The following is a 17,364-nucleotide window of genomic DNA, read 5'->3' as shown; positions in this document are numbered from 1 at the left end:
TAATTGATTAAATCATTTTATTTAACAATATAATATAAACGGGGACATCACATTGATATTGATCAAATTGGTCAAATGTCAAAACAACAACGTTAAATTTTCAAACATTTCGTGCGGACGTTTCACAGGAAATGGAAGAGTGGCGAAGAGGAAGTTGCCTCCCTGGCCTTTGCTTGACCGATCTGGAATCAGTTCATGTGACCATGAGAAACTCACAACTAACGTAACTTTCTGCATCACTTTTGACCTCAAGTCAGTTTGTAAAAAAGAGGGTGATTCGGGGAAGCCAGGAAGTTCCTAGTGCTTCTTTCAATAGTCTCCAAATGTGCAGAAGTAATTATAGTCATTGGGATTGTATTTATTTGACTTCTAATTAATTTGTCATCTTTGCGAGACCATGGACAAGCTTCGTCGTGTGCTAAACGGCCGAGAGGAGAACGAAGAGCTCGGTCTCACGAGTCAGGTATAGACAGCATAGTTTCAGTAAACGACAGCATACGATGCTAATGCTAACTGTCAGTAGTTTCAAGTATAATAACAAGCTTTTGTCTTACTGAAATAAATAACGTATTGGTCTGCCAATAAATGACAACAATTAATCGTTATTTTCCTTATGGTATAAAATGTGTTAACTGTTGCTTGTCGATGCTGTGAAGTCAAACGATTGTCAAAGTTTGCCCGTTCAATATTGTTCTCTTAACTTGCTTTATACTTCTGTATTTTATACTTTACTATTTGATGTTGTTAATATTGTATTGTTATACTGTTTGTACCTTGGTGCTTTTTACACGCTATTCAAAGGAGGACAAATTAAGGTAAGTTTCCCTCGATATTTTCTTGTCGGTGCTTGCAGTAGAAAAAAAAATGCTGGACTGATTGCCTTGTCCAAATTCAGATGTTGAGTTCAGTTTAAAAGTCTTCGGCAATGACCTTAGAAAGAAATTGAGGCCAAGTTGAGGATTAACTAAAAGGGACCTGAATTTGCTCCGAAAAGTCTCCCTTTTGTCAACCAAGCAGTGTATTTCGAACAGTAGTTCATCCTCGAGTTCATCATGAGACAAACATGATGATTGAATGCAGTTATGTGATAGAAATAACACAACCGTTCTCATGTACTTGTAGACTTGTACACTTCCACACCATCTCAATGTATCAAAGTTTGCAGAATCTGAATCTGGTTAATTGTGTTATATATATACATTTACATGTCTTTTATACATTGGCACGTGTATAAAACTATGTGGTTGACATTAGCTTCTTTTTTTTTATGACTTCCTCCCATTGTTGTCACTAGGTCCTCGATGCGACCTCACTCAGCTACAGCACCAGGGTGAAATGGTTTGTCATATGCTTCGCCTCAGGGATCTTGTGCTCAATACTTGTGAGTCTGTCGCTTTGCTTTCATATTTTATTAGCTGTGTGCAGTGTAATGTATTTATAAATACCCTGGGGGGGATGCAGCACAAAAGTAAATCAATGGTATGGAGAGAACAGTCCGTGTGTGTTTGTAGTAATATATGTCCGAGATCTTGGGGTTGGGACCCAAAACAGGTTGTGGGTTTATTATTTATTGTGTTGTCTATTGTCAGTTAAACGCTCAAAGCCATTTTATAATCCATTTACACACAATTTCTTGCTTAATAGCCTGTTTTTGATATTATCAATTCATTCACATTTTGTTATTTAGCATTTTATTTGGTTGGTCCAAACTACCGAACCAAATTTCCAATAGGGGATTTTAACTGAGAATCCATGAGAACAGTTTAGATGATTAGTATTACCTTTGCATTTTTGGATAAGTAGAACAGTAGTTATCTTTGGACTTCCCCCTAGAAACTGTTATTATCCCGCAGCAAATAAGAATGTAAGACCATGAAACAAAAAACTCTTGGTGCGTTGTACTCGGGTTGAAGTGGCTTTTCCAACCAGACTCAGCATTTTGACAGACATTCTTGCTAATAAAATAGGATCCCTTTAATATATAACCAATGCCGTGACATAATAATATATTATTGAGTCATTTTGATAGAATTTGTGAAGGCTTCATAAGTTAGTGATCACTTCTAAGTTGTGATTTGTATTATTTTCTGTGGCTAACAGAAATGATTTATTGTTTTCATTTCAGGGCTCAGCTCTGCTTTTTCTTCCAAATGGAATCAAACTCTTTGCAGTTTTCTACACACTGGGCAATGTTGCAGCTCTTTCCAGGTAAAACTTAATCGTAGCAAGACATAAGGAAATAACTAAGAAATAATATTGCCACACCTTGTGGACATTCGGGATCTGTACTTGGACTGTACAGTTTTTCCTGCCACAAACTTTGGAAAGCAGGGAATCAATATTTGAATTTGTTTATGGTTGTCCCTGTTGAAGTAGTACAAATTTTCTATAAAGGTAGCTCCAACCCACTATACTCTGCTGTCATTTGTCATTTTAATTCATAACGCGTACAATTAATTGCTTGATGAGCTAATGCTTTTAATTGTTTAAACAGGGCCATTCAGGTTCAAAGCCTAACATTGACACTAATAACCTAAAATTGACAGGATATGTCATTGTTTTCTGTATCACGTGACTCTTTAAGAAAATAGGACATAGCCCAGGTTACCAATCCCAAGCAAGACAGGATCCTACTAAATATTTTTGACATTCTTATTATTGTACATTAGTGACTTTAATGAGACCCATTTTGTCATGTGACTGATGGATGGAAGGTTTCGTCATAGTGGGGTCATCCTTAATGAGGGATGGTAAGAAAATGATGGCTGCATAGCACCATCTCTATCACAATATTATCAAATATTTCGTTATGGATTTAGTTTTACCAACAACATTCTGTATACTTAACGGTGCACAATTTCCCTGAGCTTAATGCAGCATAATGTGTTAGTGTAACACAGCTGAGAAGTAGTCTCATCTAACAGACGTGACGTGACGCTCCACAGGCACCATCCTCCCACTCACACACAGTCCAGCTGAGCACAGAGCTATGCTTTGTCAGTGGGGGAAGCTTTTGTGAGGTTACATACACTGATGTCATCCAAGTATCAGGAAGCTTTGAATTTGTTCTCCTGACACTGGGTTTGAAATATTGATTGTCATATATGTTATGTTGGCCAGTGGGCATTGTAATTGTTTCTTTGGAATGACGACATGAATGCTGTTTATTAAAAAAAATTTTTTTTTTTTTTTTTCCTGGTTGTAAATCGTGTATGAAATTCACCATTAACATTTAATTGATTCTATAAGGTATATGTCTTGTCCTCAATAGCACCTGCTTCCTTATGGGACCACTTAAGCAGTTGAAGCGCATGTTTGAGCCAACAAGACTTATAGCGACCATTGTTATGCTGGTAAGCACATTATTACTGGCATGTGTAGGTTAATGTTTTCAGTAGGATTTAATTCATTTCATTACTGCATGCCGTACACTTAAAGTATTAAGTTTAGGTAACAATTAGGTTATTATTTTTTCAACTTTCTTTAATCTTGTTAAAACATTTTTCAATGACTAGATGTTATGAAGTTAATGACAGTGTTTGCAGATGGACTGATAACATCTCTTTCATTTCCTCATCAGCTCTGCCTCATCTTAACACTATGCGCAGTGTTTTGGGTAAGTTGACAATAAGACAAAACAGTCTTGAATTTTTGGAAGTCTTTACATTGCCTAAAATACACATTTTTGTTTTTTACAGTGGCACAAAAAGGGACTGGCCATCATTTTTTGTATTCTCCAGTTTCTAGCAATGACGTGGTAAGTATAAATAAAGTGCAAATGTGTGAATATCAACAGTGTAATAATATTTTTTTTAATGTTCATCAGATTATAGAAAAAGTAAAATAAATAAATGCTGCTGACATTTTGAATGGGCTTGCTAACTGCTGCAAGTTGGGCTTGCCCTGTAAAACTAAAACTTTGGCCTCAACAAAAAGGACAGTCTTTACAATGTCCAAGTCAGAACGACTGTTGCTAAAATGGTTGCAGTTGGTATGCTAACATGTAGCAAGATAGCATGTTGGATACAGAAAATACAGGCGAAGATCGATAAAGATTTAACTTTGTGTCCTGTGGTGACCAGTGTCAAAGGGAATAGCCCATATGCTAATATGCTAAAAGTTGTCATGATAACATTTTGCAAGATAGCATCCTGAGCTAAAAAGCGCTGAAATACATAGATAAGGATTTTACATGTTTCCTTGTGCTTGCATGCCATTTGGAATGTGGATTGATACAATGCTACAGTTAAGTTTGTATATAGTAAAGACTGCAACTTCAGCACAGAAAGTGCTGAAGCAGAGCAATCAAGATTTTACATTGTGCTCTGTGGTTAGTACCATTTTAAAGGAGATTAGCTCAAATGATAACATGCAAACTATTGTCATGCTAGCATGTAGCTTAATAACAACCAGAGTAGAAGAAATGCTGAGACACATTGATGAGAATTTTCCTTCTGCCTTGTGTTCATTTACTATTTTATAGAGAATAGTCCAAATTAGGGGTGTTAGAAAAAAATCGATTCGACATTATATTGCGATATTACAGTGCGCAATTCTCGAATCGATTCGATATGCGGCCAAATCGATTTTTAAACATAATTTTTTTATGAGAATATGCAACAAAACGTCTTACTTAGAATTAGGATTCACACATTAAGCATGGAAGAATGTTACATTAATGGAACATTAAGCCTTAATATTTTATTTCAGTGCTGTTCAGACATGAAACAGACTGCAACCTGTTTGCTAAATGCAGTGGCTCAGTTATAAGCCAGAATTTTCAGATAAATAAATAAATTTCCATACAAATTTTACAGTTTACATGTACAAGTTTACTGATTAGTGTTTTCTGAATTTGAGAAGAAGAAAAAAAGCGCAATAATCAATTTATAGATTTGCATCGGGATTCATCGGTATCGAATCAAATCGTGACCTATGAATCGTGATACGAATCGAATCGACAGGTACTAGGTAATTCACACCCCTAGTCCAAATACTAACATGCTAACAGTTGGCATGCTAACATATAGCACTGTATATCTGACAGAATATGCCTAAGCGCTGTGGTAAAGATATTAGGTATTTATTTATACCTACTAAGGTACTACTATATTGAAAAGCCCAATGAGACAGAATAGTCTTCTTTTTGTGCGCATGCATGTCACTGCACTGATGTGTTCTTTTCACATAGGTCACATTAATTTTTTTGTACTGTGAACAACTACATAAAGAGATCAGCCTCAGTTGGTTATTGTACTCCAGAGCTGCATACTTGGAGAAAAGGGAACTCGTTCCATTGGGTCCCATCTTTTCAATGCAAATCTAAATTGTTCTTTTTTGGGTCAATTGTGTTGCAATGGTAATCCGGAATTTAAAAGAATGCAGATCCGAGCATTGCTGAGATATCAGTACGTCAGTAAATGGTTACTTCCGTAAGGTGTCAGTCAATTGTCAGTATAGTTAATACATAGCTCATCAACACTTGAGTGAAACTCACACTGATTCCGGTAGGTGGAACGGAGTAGGCTTAGTTTAAGTCTTGTCTGATTGTTTGCCAGGTAGGTCAGCATGGTTTTGACCAGGTGGTACCTGACTCAGCGTGGACCTACATAAGTCTCACTCAGAAAGTATGTGATCCTGGCAGGGGAAATAGACAGGTTTTTATCTAACTGTGCTGTTTATACACAGGACAAAGTATTTGCCAACCTCTGTACATCTGCCATCATCACTTTTTATATACATCATCACCTCATTTTTTTGTCACTCCATTGTTTCCATTTACTTTTCACACTGAATGGCTGTTCTAATTCGTATAGCACACTTTTTTTTTTACATTCTTTACTCGTAATATGTTAATTACAGTTTAACAGAACTACACGGGATAAAGCCACTGACTGTTGGCATAGTGAATTTAAAGTACAATATATTAATTAAATTAAACCTTTGTTTTAGTTGTTTTTTTTTTAATCAATGTGTACATGGTCAAAGCTATCGACATCTGTAACATTTTTATCACTGTTGTAATAATATCTCAGAAATGCTTATGTGCTTTACACAACCAAAGACACAACAGTTAATTAGGTCAAATCCACCACATTATTATAGATACACATTTGTAGCATTGTAACATTAAATATCATATTGGAATGAAAGTACATATTTTGCACAACACCTATTTACTATTAAATGTCTACAATAATGTTACTATTTATTTATTTATTCATTCATTCATTTATTCAGCCTATACCTATGTATAACATACCACTGGATTTTGGATGAATATTTATTTATTTTATTTTATTTTGAATGCATGTTAATTTTGACTACGGTAAGTGAGATGCACTAAACTAATGAGTGACCTTTCATTCCTTTTGACTACTTAATGATCACTCAGGTGAAGCTCTAGCCTGTCAATAGATGTCAAATCCTAGTGTTGTGAATGAACATGTCTTTGCCTGCCTGAGCATTAATGAGCATATTTGCGCGATGTGGACAAAGGATGTGAGTGAAAGCCCCTGGGCCACTCTGTGGGTGGAAAAAGAGAGAGCATTTCGTCAGCATGACCATCCGCGTCGTAACAGCCCTCTATTTCACCTACGCATGGGTCATTCACTTCCGCTCTTGCCTGCGTTCCCCAAGGCATCGCCACGGAAACCACAAGTCACACATCCCAGGCTCATTCTGAACAGACGCTGTGGTAGAGTACACGCCTACGCGAGAGCTGAGCCGTCTGGGTGAAAACAGTTTTGCATTCAGATGTGGCCGGTGACCCACACACTGGTCTGGGCAAAGTTTAGACTTCCGACTGAATGCTGTAAACCTAAGAAAGCATCACATGACTCTATAAACAGTGTGTGTCTCATGTATAAATGAAATACAGTCTTTGCTGGAGGACAACTAAGACAAACTTTGGGGAAAGGTGTACGTAACCTTATTGTTCCTCGATTTTATTAGATTATTTTACTGTAAATGCCCTTACCTAATTCACTGCCATTGACGGCTATAGACGTCAAAAATTCATTTGAACTATTTCTATTAGTTTAACATTTTTTTCCACTTTTGTTAACAAGAGTATGAAAACCTAGAAAAACAATTATTGTACATTCAGAGCAGATATAAAATGTGTGATTAATCATGAGTTAACTATTGAACTCATGCGATTAATTACAATTAAACATTTTAATCGCCTGACGCGATTTAAAGATTATTAAAAATTCGGGGCGTCAGGCGATTAACATTTTTAATCGTAATTAATCGCATGACTTCACTAGTTAACTCACAATTAATCACAACTTTTACATCTGTTCTAAATGTACAATAAAAAATCTAGGTTTTCATACTCTTGTTAACAAAAGTAGAACAAATGTTTAACTAATAGAAATAGTTAAAATTAATTTTTGACGTCTATAGCCGTCAATGGCAGTGAATGAGTTAATTGTTAACACCTCACAGTTTCCTGTTAAAGGATAGTTCCTTGCAATAGCGATCGAGTTCCAGCTGTTGTTAATCATTCAACTGCTGCAGAGTCCACTCATGTTTTCGATATATGACATTGTTAATCAGGGAGCTCTATAAAATAGCCATTAACCACACTCTCTTTAGCCCAAGTTATTATATCTTAATGTCTTCAGTCTTTGTTCTGAACTCTCTTCATTGGTACAAAGATGAGTGTCCTGTTAATTTAAGATGATGACATGAATCCCTTATTCCATCACACTTTACAGTTTAGCTACAACTGCATTGCTTTGTTGTTTTCTTTTGTGTCACATTGAGCTTGACAAACTCACAAGATACCTAGTTACATCAAGTATATATAGTTAAAATGTCAAATTATGTTGAGCGGTAATGTGTGTAAAGGGCATTTTGTTAAAATCTGTAGCCTACTCTATGTGCAATAACAATTTTGCAATGGTCACTTTATATGATATGATCTTGCTCATATACCCCCACCCTCACCCCTCTTCTTTTTTTTTTTTTTTACTCCAACTGTCTGTTCTGTTTGTTTTGTCTTTCAGGTACAGCATCTCCTACATTCCTTTTGCCAGGTAAGACAATCATAATGTTGAGTACTGTACAGTTGTGCTCATAAGTTAGCATACCATAGGGGTATGTCAACTTGTGAGCACAACTGTACATTCGAGAAAATTGTCGCCTCTGAAAGTGTGCTGCCAAACCAACCCTTTTCTCATGATGTTTTTTTGGCAAGACTGCTGAAAAACATGTTTTTGTTTACTTCTAAACATCCCACTATTTGCTTTACCCATTTGGCGGTAATCCTCCCTCCCTCCACCACACATTCAACCCACTTAAGGTCAACCAAATTGCTGCTTGTTGTTTCACATGCACTTTGTTGCGCTGTGGCGTTTTCTTTTGTCACACTATCAAAATAACATTTTTTTTTTTGTCCCAATGTTTTGAGACGGATTTCCCTCAACGCCCAACCCCTACCTTGCCCAGTGTCGGTATGACATCACTGTGATTAGTTTATCCCTCGAAGGGAGGATAAGATGGAGCATTTTCATTAGATCTAGACATGAATACTCAAATTCATATTTATTCTCAATCTCATAATCACATGAGTCTGTTGCCCCATTTTAGATGTGAACAAAGGAGAGTCTTAATGCCTTGAACACATACTGACTGACACTCAATGCATTTTTGGTATTCCCTCCATTACTGACAGTTGAGATATTACTTTCTTCACATTCCTCCATATGGCCATCCTCCGAACACAAGCATGAGGTGTGATGTTGTTTTGCCAATCCAGATGCAGGCAGGATTATGTCTAATTTAGAGAGTGGACCCCTCCACCCAACAAAGCCCGGGTGCCGCGTGTGTTTTGGTGACCCTATAATCCATCCCAACAGCTGAGAAACCTGCTATAACCTCCCCGTAGTCCCCCTCCCCCCATCCCAAACGCTGACAACAAAACAAAGACAGCCGTGCACGCTGCCCTTCCGCAAGACAAATTCCTGAGAACAAAAGTTTCACATTCTGATGCTCATTTATTCCTTAGTTTTACTCCTTTCTTAATGTTTAAACGTTGTCAGCACATTAGTGACTTTTATCTGCAAGATTTCAAAGTCATTTTTATTAAACACTCACACTGAATTAGGGCTTGATCCTTTAATGTATTTTACCTGGCTGTTTATAAGATCCCTCATTTAGAAACGTGCAATTGCCACAGTGCTTTGAGGCAAACATTGCTCTACATTTTCATAAGAAATGGGGGAGGTGTCAGAGGTGTATTATTTATTCATGAAGTTGGGAGGGGGATGCAAAAAATAGCATCAAGAGAAACTAAAAACAAACCTGAGGCGGTTACAAAAGGATGCTGGTGCACGCAGCCAAAGCTTGAGAAGGAGCAAGTCTCCTTTCTTGCACATTGACCTCCCCTCCCCCCAAGCCAGGCTATGATTCACCCCCCTCCTTTTAACCTTGACGGGCTTCACACCTCCTCCACTGAAATGTAACTGAGGCTGCAGGCGAAGTCTGCATAGCAACACTCTGGTGGCAAGAACAGAATGTGGTGAGGGGAACGGCGATGGCAATGGTTTGTGGTTGTCATGGCAATGACTCCTCTTGCATCATTGCTCAACACAGCGCACCTGGCAAAAGGGGCGCCCCCGCCATCACTAACAACATGCGGAGCTTCCCCGCCAAAACACGCTCACTTATTTATGAGATGCCCCACCCGAATCATAGTAAGAAAGGCTGGAAGTGCTTTTTTGTCGCTTTTCATTTCATATGCTTGACAGCATTTTGTCCTCTGGGATGTCTGCCCATTTATCTTTGGATAATTTTTTGGGGTTCATATGTACCATATCCATCATAGCACTTGGCTGTCTCAATATATTGTATTTATTATGAAGTCTGTTTGATCTCATTAGAATATTTTCTATTTCCCTCCCCCTTCAGAGATGCTGTGATGAAATGCTTCACTACCTGTCTTAGCTAGGATTCTGGAGTTCACACTTTGATGTGAAGACTGGTCCTCATATGCAACTGCAAGAACAGTAACTCTGTACAATATATAGTAGTTGTTATTGCCTCTGTTTTTTCCCCTGCAGATCCTTAATATAGTGGCCTCTTTGATTGAACTGAAGGTCTATTACTTTCATCCGATTTTACTTTTGTACATTATGCTGCGAGTGCCTTTAATGCTTAATATATTTAAAAAGATACTTAGATTGGTTAAGGCTGGTTTGAGTACTCATAAATGAATTTAAATTGGCAGTGCATTGTAATTTACAACATGAGTGCAGTGCAAAAATAAATCCTTAAATACCACTATGCTATTTTTTTGCCTTAAACAGTCTTGCATGTATGTTTTCTTCAAATCTGTTCAAATTAGGACACAGACATTGCTGCCAAAACACATTTTGCCTTTTCTCCTTATATGTGCCTGCTATGTTTTAATAGAAATTACATGATTTACCCTTGGGCATTTCAGGCACTGCTTCACTGATTCTGCACGGGCATGTTTCATATACACAGCTCTTGATCTTTTCTGGTTAAAACAGTGTAAATATAGCAGCATATGTTGGTAGCCTTTGTGTACATTAGCCCCCTCCCCCACACAGTAAATTACATTAAAATTGAGTATTTTTTAAATTAGATTTTCTGCCAGACTCAACAATGACCCAGTTAATTACGCTTTTCTGAGCAATGTGGTTTTGGCGTGACCTAATAACCCAATATAGCTTCCAACAAGATCTCCGTATGCTCCGGCGTGATGGCATCATAGCCTTTGAGAATTGAGTTGTCATGACAACCTGTGCCGGAAGATTCATTACCTTAGCTACCCCCATCCTAGTTGTAGATGTTCATGTTATGGTGACGGGAAGGCATGCGCTTTTGTATAAAACACGGCCATGTATTTGTCTTACACTGAACTCAGGATTTTGTGCTTTTATTTGAAGAAGCCATCATGTAAGCGCATGTTATGCTCTTTAATTGAGCCAAACAACTGCATTGCAATTCCTGTTGTGCAAGACCCCTCGTCCTTTCATTAGGCTTCTGCAAAGAAGGATTATGAACAAAGTCTCTCCCTTCAGTACAACTTGTTCAAGTATTTTGTTAAGTAACAAACAAATCCCTTTGGACCATACCCTCTTCGTGTAATCTGAGGGATCAAATAATGCTGGAGTATGAAGGAACGCCCAATTGTTTTTTGTTTTTTAGGGGGGGGGGGGGGGGTCAGTTTTCTTTACCGGCCATGTTTGGATTAAAAGTTAGGGGATGTGGCAAGTTAGGGGATGTGGCAGATGTGCAGTCTGCCAGAGTGTTCCAACTGTTTTCTGCAGAATTACGTTTAATCCGGGGGTCAGAAAACAGTGAAATCCCGGAAAGTGTTGTCCTTTGAAAAAGTTACTCTGCTAAGTAAAGAGGAATACATTATAAAAACAGCTTATAATACAGTACATATGTTATGTGTACCTTTTCTTAGTCATTCCTGTTTGTAATGTGATCATCTGTACACTGAAACATTGTGAGGTTATCCATTCAACGATGAGGTAATCTATGATATTGAGTTCAAAATGTCTTGCAAAGTGTAAAAATAAACAAAGATCAAGCAATTCTTAATAAATGATGTACATAAATACTTGTAGATTGTATGTTTCTTCCCACACTCACACAGACTGTCAGAGTAAAAGTGTCGAAATCTGTGAGGAAGCGAAATCAATGTTTAGACATTACTTTGTTTTTATTTATATAGCGCCACAAAGAAGAATTAACATTTAAGCTAGTATTGACTGAATCGTTCCAATCATGCAGTGCATGCGTGGAACATATTTTGTTTGTTCTATACCCACCCACCCTTGTAAACTAAAACAATTAGCGCCAAAATACCTCTGAAGTCAAACCTAAGCTCTATTATATTTGTAAAGACAGAGAGCTGAAGTATTGGATCACAAGGTGCAAGGGGTGTAGCCATTATTTCAAAATATGACAGAGACAAAATGTCCATGAGCAATCCATTTCTTTCATGAGTAAATTATCATCCTCTTGCATTCAACTGCTCATTTCCCTAGAGACCTAATAACCGAATGACCAAACTGTCAAACTCTTAAGTTGATGACAGTTAAAGCAAAAGCAGGGAAATAATTAAATGCCCTATTGCAACAGTCGCAGCACTAGATACAAAAAATTCAGAAAAATATAATTTTGCAATGAATTAGGAGTGGTAAGTTTTGATACTTAAAAAAAAATAAAAATAAAAAAAAAAATATATATATATATATATATATATTTAAACAATCTAAATCATCTGATTTTAGCCTTTTTAAATGTGAATGACCCCCCCCCTCCCAGTCCTCTATGAAAGCAGACAAAAAGTCGTTATGCCATCTCAAACATGCTTTCAAAAATAATTCCCAAATATATCGTTTTCATAAACAAAATTCCTACGTGGAGCGTATCTAAACGTTTGACGGGTAGTAATTTCTTTCATGTAATGACGACTAGTGACAGCACCAGAAATGAAGCAGACCCCACTCACTCTCGCACTTCAGTATGTATGATTCATATTTTGTTGCGTGCGCGGTGTCTCTCATCGGAAGTTAATAGTTTTATGACATCAGCGCCTCCTCTCCGTGTCTTTGTTTGGCGTGTCTCCTGACCACGCCCCTTCGCTTTTGCCACCATAAAGGCGTGGGGTGTGTGCATTCACGGCGGAATTCCACACACTCGCTTCTGTGGACAACAGGTGCACTCGCTCTGGATGATGCCCTTAGAGCGCCGGTGGTCCCTTTTTGCACTTTGGAGCACTTTTTGCACATTTTTGTATCGCGTTTTTTTACATCCTGAAAATGCCTTTCCCGACGATTAGTCTGCAGCACAAGATCCCGTCTCCTGCTAGGGATCTATTCAGCAAAAAGAAAGCCAGTGTTGAGAAGAGGGACTCCGGGAAGGAGAAGCAGACCTCAACGTGGACAACAGCTAATTTAAGGAATTTGGGCCGCAAGACGCAACAAGAGAAGAGTAAAAGCCCATCGCCGAAGGAGGCGCAGGCAAAATGCTCGTGGCTGACCTCGACTAAACCTCAGGACTCAACCGCGACAGTGAGGCGCTCCGCCTCCGCGGACTCCCGCAGACCGCTCGCAAGCAAAGAGGATGCAGCCAAGAAGGAGATCCAGTTCACGCTCAGCCTCACGCCGGAAGCCATCCTCGTTATCCAGAAGAGGAATTTGGAGAAGCAGATGCTGGCGAAGCAGCAGAAATGCTGCGCGTCATCGGACTTCCGGCACCGGCGCGTCTTCCCTTCCAAAAAAGCGTCGCACGGGAGCTCCAAGGGTGCGCAGGTGACCAAAACGGAAGAGGCAGAGCAGGACATAACGGCCATCGTTAAAATCTCGCTTTTGAACGACCAGCATAAATATGACGATGTGGAGTACGAGGAGGAGGACGCAGACGTGGACGAGACTGTAATGAGGAAGTGTAAAGAGTGGCTCAAGGGGGTCGAAAGTGCCGCAGCTTTGGGGAAAGTTGACAAACTTACAGCACTGCCGCACCTTAAAAGCTGCTGATAGCTGCACTCAAGCCATCAAATGACTCATTTTGTTTAATGTTCAACGATGCAATGAAAACTCTTGAAAAGTCTTCAGGTTCTTTTAATGTCCATGTGGAATGAAACGTGACCTGGGGAATGTCTGTTTATATGAAGTACTTACTCCCCACAAGGACTTGAAAGAGCTGCATTTGAAGCTTAGTATGCCTTTGATTAATTGTTGCAAGTTTGAATCCAGTGACTTTGCACATGCGGTTTTTGTTTCCAGTGAAGCGCCTCCTGTGGATTAAAGGAGGGATTTTCGCTAAAGAAGTCCTTTGTATGAGAACAAAACAATTAGGTTTTATGCCCTGCTGCTAAAACCAAACACACATGTCTTTTATTTCCCATCAAAAGGAGACTTCCTGTATTCTGATTGTACCTTATTTATTAATATTTGTACCTGAATATTGATAGTTGGTGCCATTTTAAAGTAAAGGGTTTTGTACTGCACACAGCTTCTGTGACCTTGATTGTGCCTCTTTGTTTTCTGATGTTGATTTTTCAGTCACGTTTGACTTTTGTTGGATATCAGAGGCTCTTTGTTGCCATTGTAGCTACCTGTGGCCATTTGGGCATTAGTGTACTAAGCCTCTTAGATTTCCTGCTAAGCAGGGTTGACCAGTGTACTGTAGGGGCCAGGTACTGGAGCGCCATCAGGAAACTGCCTCTAATTTTTGTATTACCCAAGTAAACAATGCACCTCACCACGAGACAGTGTCTTGACTTTTATTTTCCTCTATACTGAAGTGTCTGTGCTGTGTCATTCCCAGGAAGTAATGCAAAGGTAGTTATTGTTCAGACCAAACTAGGTCCACTTACCATGAATAGATAGGACGGTGTCCATCAACATTTCACAGCTGCAAAATAAACCATTTCTGTAATTGCATTTGAAAATACAAATTGTGCAAAAAATAAGATTTCCTATTCTCATATACTCTCTTTGAATGAATAAGCTGCATTGACATGTACATGAAGGTCTGTCACACAAACAAAGTTTTTATGGTATCATTTTTATATACATATTCATGCCCAACAGTAAATTCTGTAGAGTAAATTTGACTTTAAACTGAGTTTATTTGGTCCCACTCTAGAGTAAAATTTACACTTGGAAAGGAGTAAAATAGAGTGAATTTTACGTCAAATAATTGTAGTGTGTACAAGACAATTTGCCTAACACAAATTCATTTAAAAAAAGATTATTAAAAATTAGGGGCGACAGGCAATTACATTTTTTCATTGTAATTGTATGACTTCACTAGTTAACTCACGATTAATCGCAAATTTGATATCTAAATGTACAATGAAAAAAAATCTAGGTTTTCATACTCTTGTTAACAAAAGCGGGGGAAAAAATGTTAAACTAATAGAAATAGTTCAAATGAATTTTTGACGTTTATAGCCATCAATGGCAGTGAATGAATTAAAAAAATAAAATAAAAGATTATTAAAAATTTGGGGCGTCAGGTGATTAAAATTTTCATCGTAATTAATCGCATGAATTCACTAGTTAACTCATGATTAATCACAAATTTAAAATCTGTTATAAATGTACAATAAAAAAAATTCTAGCTTTTCATACTCTTGTTAACAAAAGAGGAAAAAAATGTTAAACTAATAGTAATAGTTCCAATTAAATTTTTTAAGTTTTTAGCCGTCAATGGCAGTGAATGAGTTAAAGATTTTTTCACTCGAAATTCTAAGTAAATTTTGCAAGGAGAGATTTGACTAAATTTTACTCGTTTATTTAAAAAAAATAATTACACAAGGGTTGAGAAGCAAACTCACAACCTTCAGCTTAGGAGATGGTCACTCTACTACCTGAGCCATGCCACTCCTAGTGTTTCCTTATATCCAAGAGGAACGTTTTCGATCTTGGTGTTACAAAAATTAAAGCTGACACGCGCGATATACTAACACACAGCAGGAACTGCGCGGCTCAGGGAACCTGAAGTTGTGGATTTGTTCCTCAACCCTTGAGTGATTTTTATTATTATTTTTAACTCTCTTCCAAATGTAAATTGTACTCTATTTATAGTGTTAATTCACCACCACAACTCAAAAGCAATGTTGGCTCTTCGTTGGTTAATTTTGAGTACATTTATATATCTGATCACTTTGAATTTTTCTTTCATTAACGGAGGGGGGGGGGGTGACTTCATTCTCTGTGACACACACATTCACACTAAAAGAAAGCTAAACGGCAAGGGTCCTAGCTATGTTGTCACATGTTGGACACAAAGTGCATTATTGTAGCATGCAACAGGCTGAGTGAGCATTCGTACCAAGACTTAACTGCCCCCGTCCCCATGATATTATCATCTGACTCGGTGACCCAAAGTTGTGTAATCCTTCGCTATTGTGCTGTCTCAATTGGCCTTGTTCGTAGGCCTCACGGCCTGCATTTTCTAACACTACTAGTATTCATTGCTGTCTGCTGGGGGCTTGAGCTAATGCTATTCATTTGCCTTTGCTGGAGATGAAAGCATCATTAGTTCTCAGGTCTACAAACAATAACCACTTGATATCTTTTGTCACCCATGAATCTTAATTCCTCATCATGCTGAGACAGTTTGGACAATTGTATGCTTCAAAACTTTCCATCTGACTTTATGGCATTATGGTAGAAGGTGGTGTCACGTGTCGAGCTAAAGTGGCTCCAAACAGCCAAGTTCCGGCTTGTGACATTTATGAGAAAATGGCAAGGAGTTGTGGCAACACACCAAACCGTGTGAAACAGCTCATGTGTAACAGCTCATGTGTAACCACAACACAAAATATGAGGCATTAATGATAAGATGGCAGACACAATCCAGATAAGAGGAAGGAAATGAAGAGCTTCAAGCGGTGCTAAAAACGGTTGCTTTTAGTGCTGTTCAAATGAATAAATACAATTATGAAATAAGGAACAAAATAAATCCATGCTTCAACAAATAATTGCATGAATTTGTCTTGAAGTAGATCACTGACAAAATCTCACATAGGAAAAGCAGCCTAGATTTCATGTACATTTTCCTCAAGAATTCATCATTTAAAAAGGATGACGTAAACTAGGTGTCATTAAATTATATAGAGCAGATGCAAATGTATTAACTTTATTATTTATTATTAAATTATTAATTATTATTTCAGATACTGTATATGTATAATATTATTTACAATTAATCTACATTTAAATGTGTGCTGTCAAAGTTAAAGCGTTAACTGATTAATTAATCACAAACAATTATCGCATTAATCCTGAATTAACGCAGATTAATCGAACTATTAATTTTGACCATAGATTATCCTTTAGCCTGACAGCGGATGGCTACGTTTAAGGTAGCACAGGTTGTGTTTGAGCAATAAACATAATTACATGCATTAAAGTAAAGTGTTTAATAAATGTTTGCACACTACATTTAGAATATTTGTTTACGTCAATATATTGGGGTCATATTTTCCCTCCCCATTTTAAATTATGCAAGTAATTAACTGATTCGAAAAAGAGGAGGACGAGCGTGTGCATTGGATCAAAAAATGTTGAAGACGTCCTCATAACATTAAATGTCAAAATAATTAACACATAACCAGTGCTCTTCGAATTTGGCGGGAAAAATGTTGATAAAAAAAGCCATTTTTTTTAATTAAGCGATTAATCGTGTTTAATCAAATTTCTAAAATGTGATTAATCTGATTTTAAAAAATTATCCTTTGACAGCTCTTATTTAAATTAATATTTTGAAATTTTACTAACAAACTTGTGCAATTAATGCAGCAATTATTTTTTAAATGAAATATTTACTGGCAATTCCAATTTCAGTCACCCACCATTA

The 17,364-nt window shown here is 37.6% G+C and overlaps 2 protein-coding genes across 2 annotated transcripts; both read left to right on the top strand.

The window, feature by feature from the left end:
• Positions 1 to 207: 207 nt before the first annotated feature.
• Positions 208 to 11,182, top strand: sft2d1 (SFT2 domain containing 1). Its single transcript, XM_086093640.1, has 8 exons — positions 208 to 463; positions 1,295 to 1,381; positions 2,126 to 2,208; positions 3,272 to 3,353; positions 3,581 to 3,616; positions 3,699 to 3,757; positions 8,016 to 8,045; positions 9,919 to 11,182. The coding sequence occupies exons 1-8, from the start codon at positions 398 to 400 to the stop codon at positions 9,956 to 9,958; spliced, it is 483 nt and encodes a 160-aa protein (XP_085949766.1). The 5' UTR covers positions 208 to 397; the 3' UTR covers positions 9,959 to 11,182.
• A 1,445-nt stretch (positions 11,183 to 12,627) lies between these two features.
• prr18 (proline rich 18) lies at positions 12,628 to 14,262 on the top strand. The gene has a single exon (XM_086093255.1). It carries the CDS (start codon positions 12,813 to 12,815, stop codon positions 13,527 to 13,529), a length of 717 nt encoding a protein of 238 aa, XP_085949381.1. The 5' UTR covers positions 12,628 to 12,812; the 3' UTR covers positions 13,530 to 14,262.
• The last annotated feature ends 3,102 nt before the right edge of the window (positions 14,263 to 17,364 follow it).

This window comes from Leptonotus elevatus, chromosome 13 (assembly GCF_054856555.1).
Source record: "Leptonotus elevatus isolate MCC_2025b chromosome 13, RoL_Lele_1.0, whole genome shotgun sequence".
Lineage (NCBI taxonomy): Eukaryota > Metazoa > Chordata > Actinopteri > Syngnathiformes > Syngnathidae > Leptonotus > Leptonotus elevatus.
This window is presented reverse-complemented; position numbering and strand designations above follow the sequence as displayed.

Coding starts and splice junctions, on each gene's coding strand:
- prr18 (XM_086093255.1), top strand. CDS start 12,813: ATGCCTTTCCCGACGATTAGTCTGCAGCACAAGATCCCGTCTCCTGCT.
- sft2d1 (XM_086093640.1), top strand. CDS start 398: ATGGACAAGCTTCGTCGTGTGCTAAACGGCCGAGAGGAGAACGAAGAG. Junction 2,209..3,271: donor AATGTTGCAGCTCTTTCCAG/GTAAAACTTAAT, acceptor TGTCCTCAATAG/CACCTGCTTCCTTATGGGAC. Junction 3,617..3,698: donor CACTATGCGCAGTGTTTTGG/GTAAGTTGACAA, acceptor TGTTTTTTACAG/TGGCACAAAAAGGGACTGGC.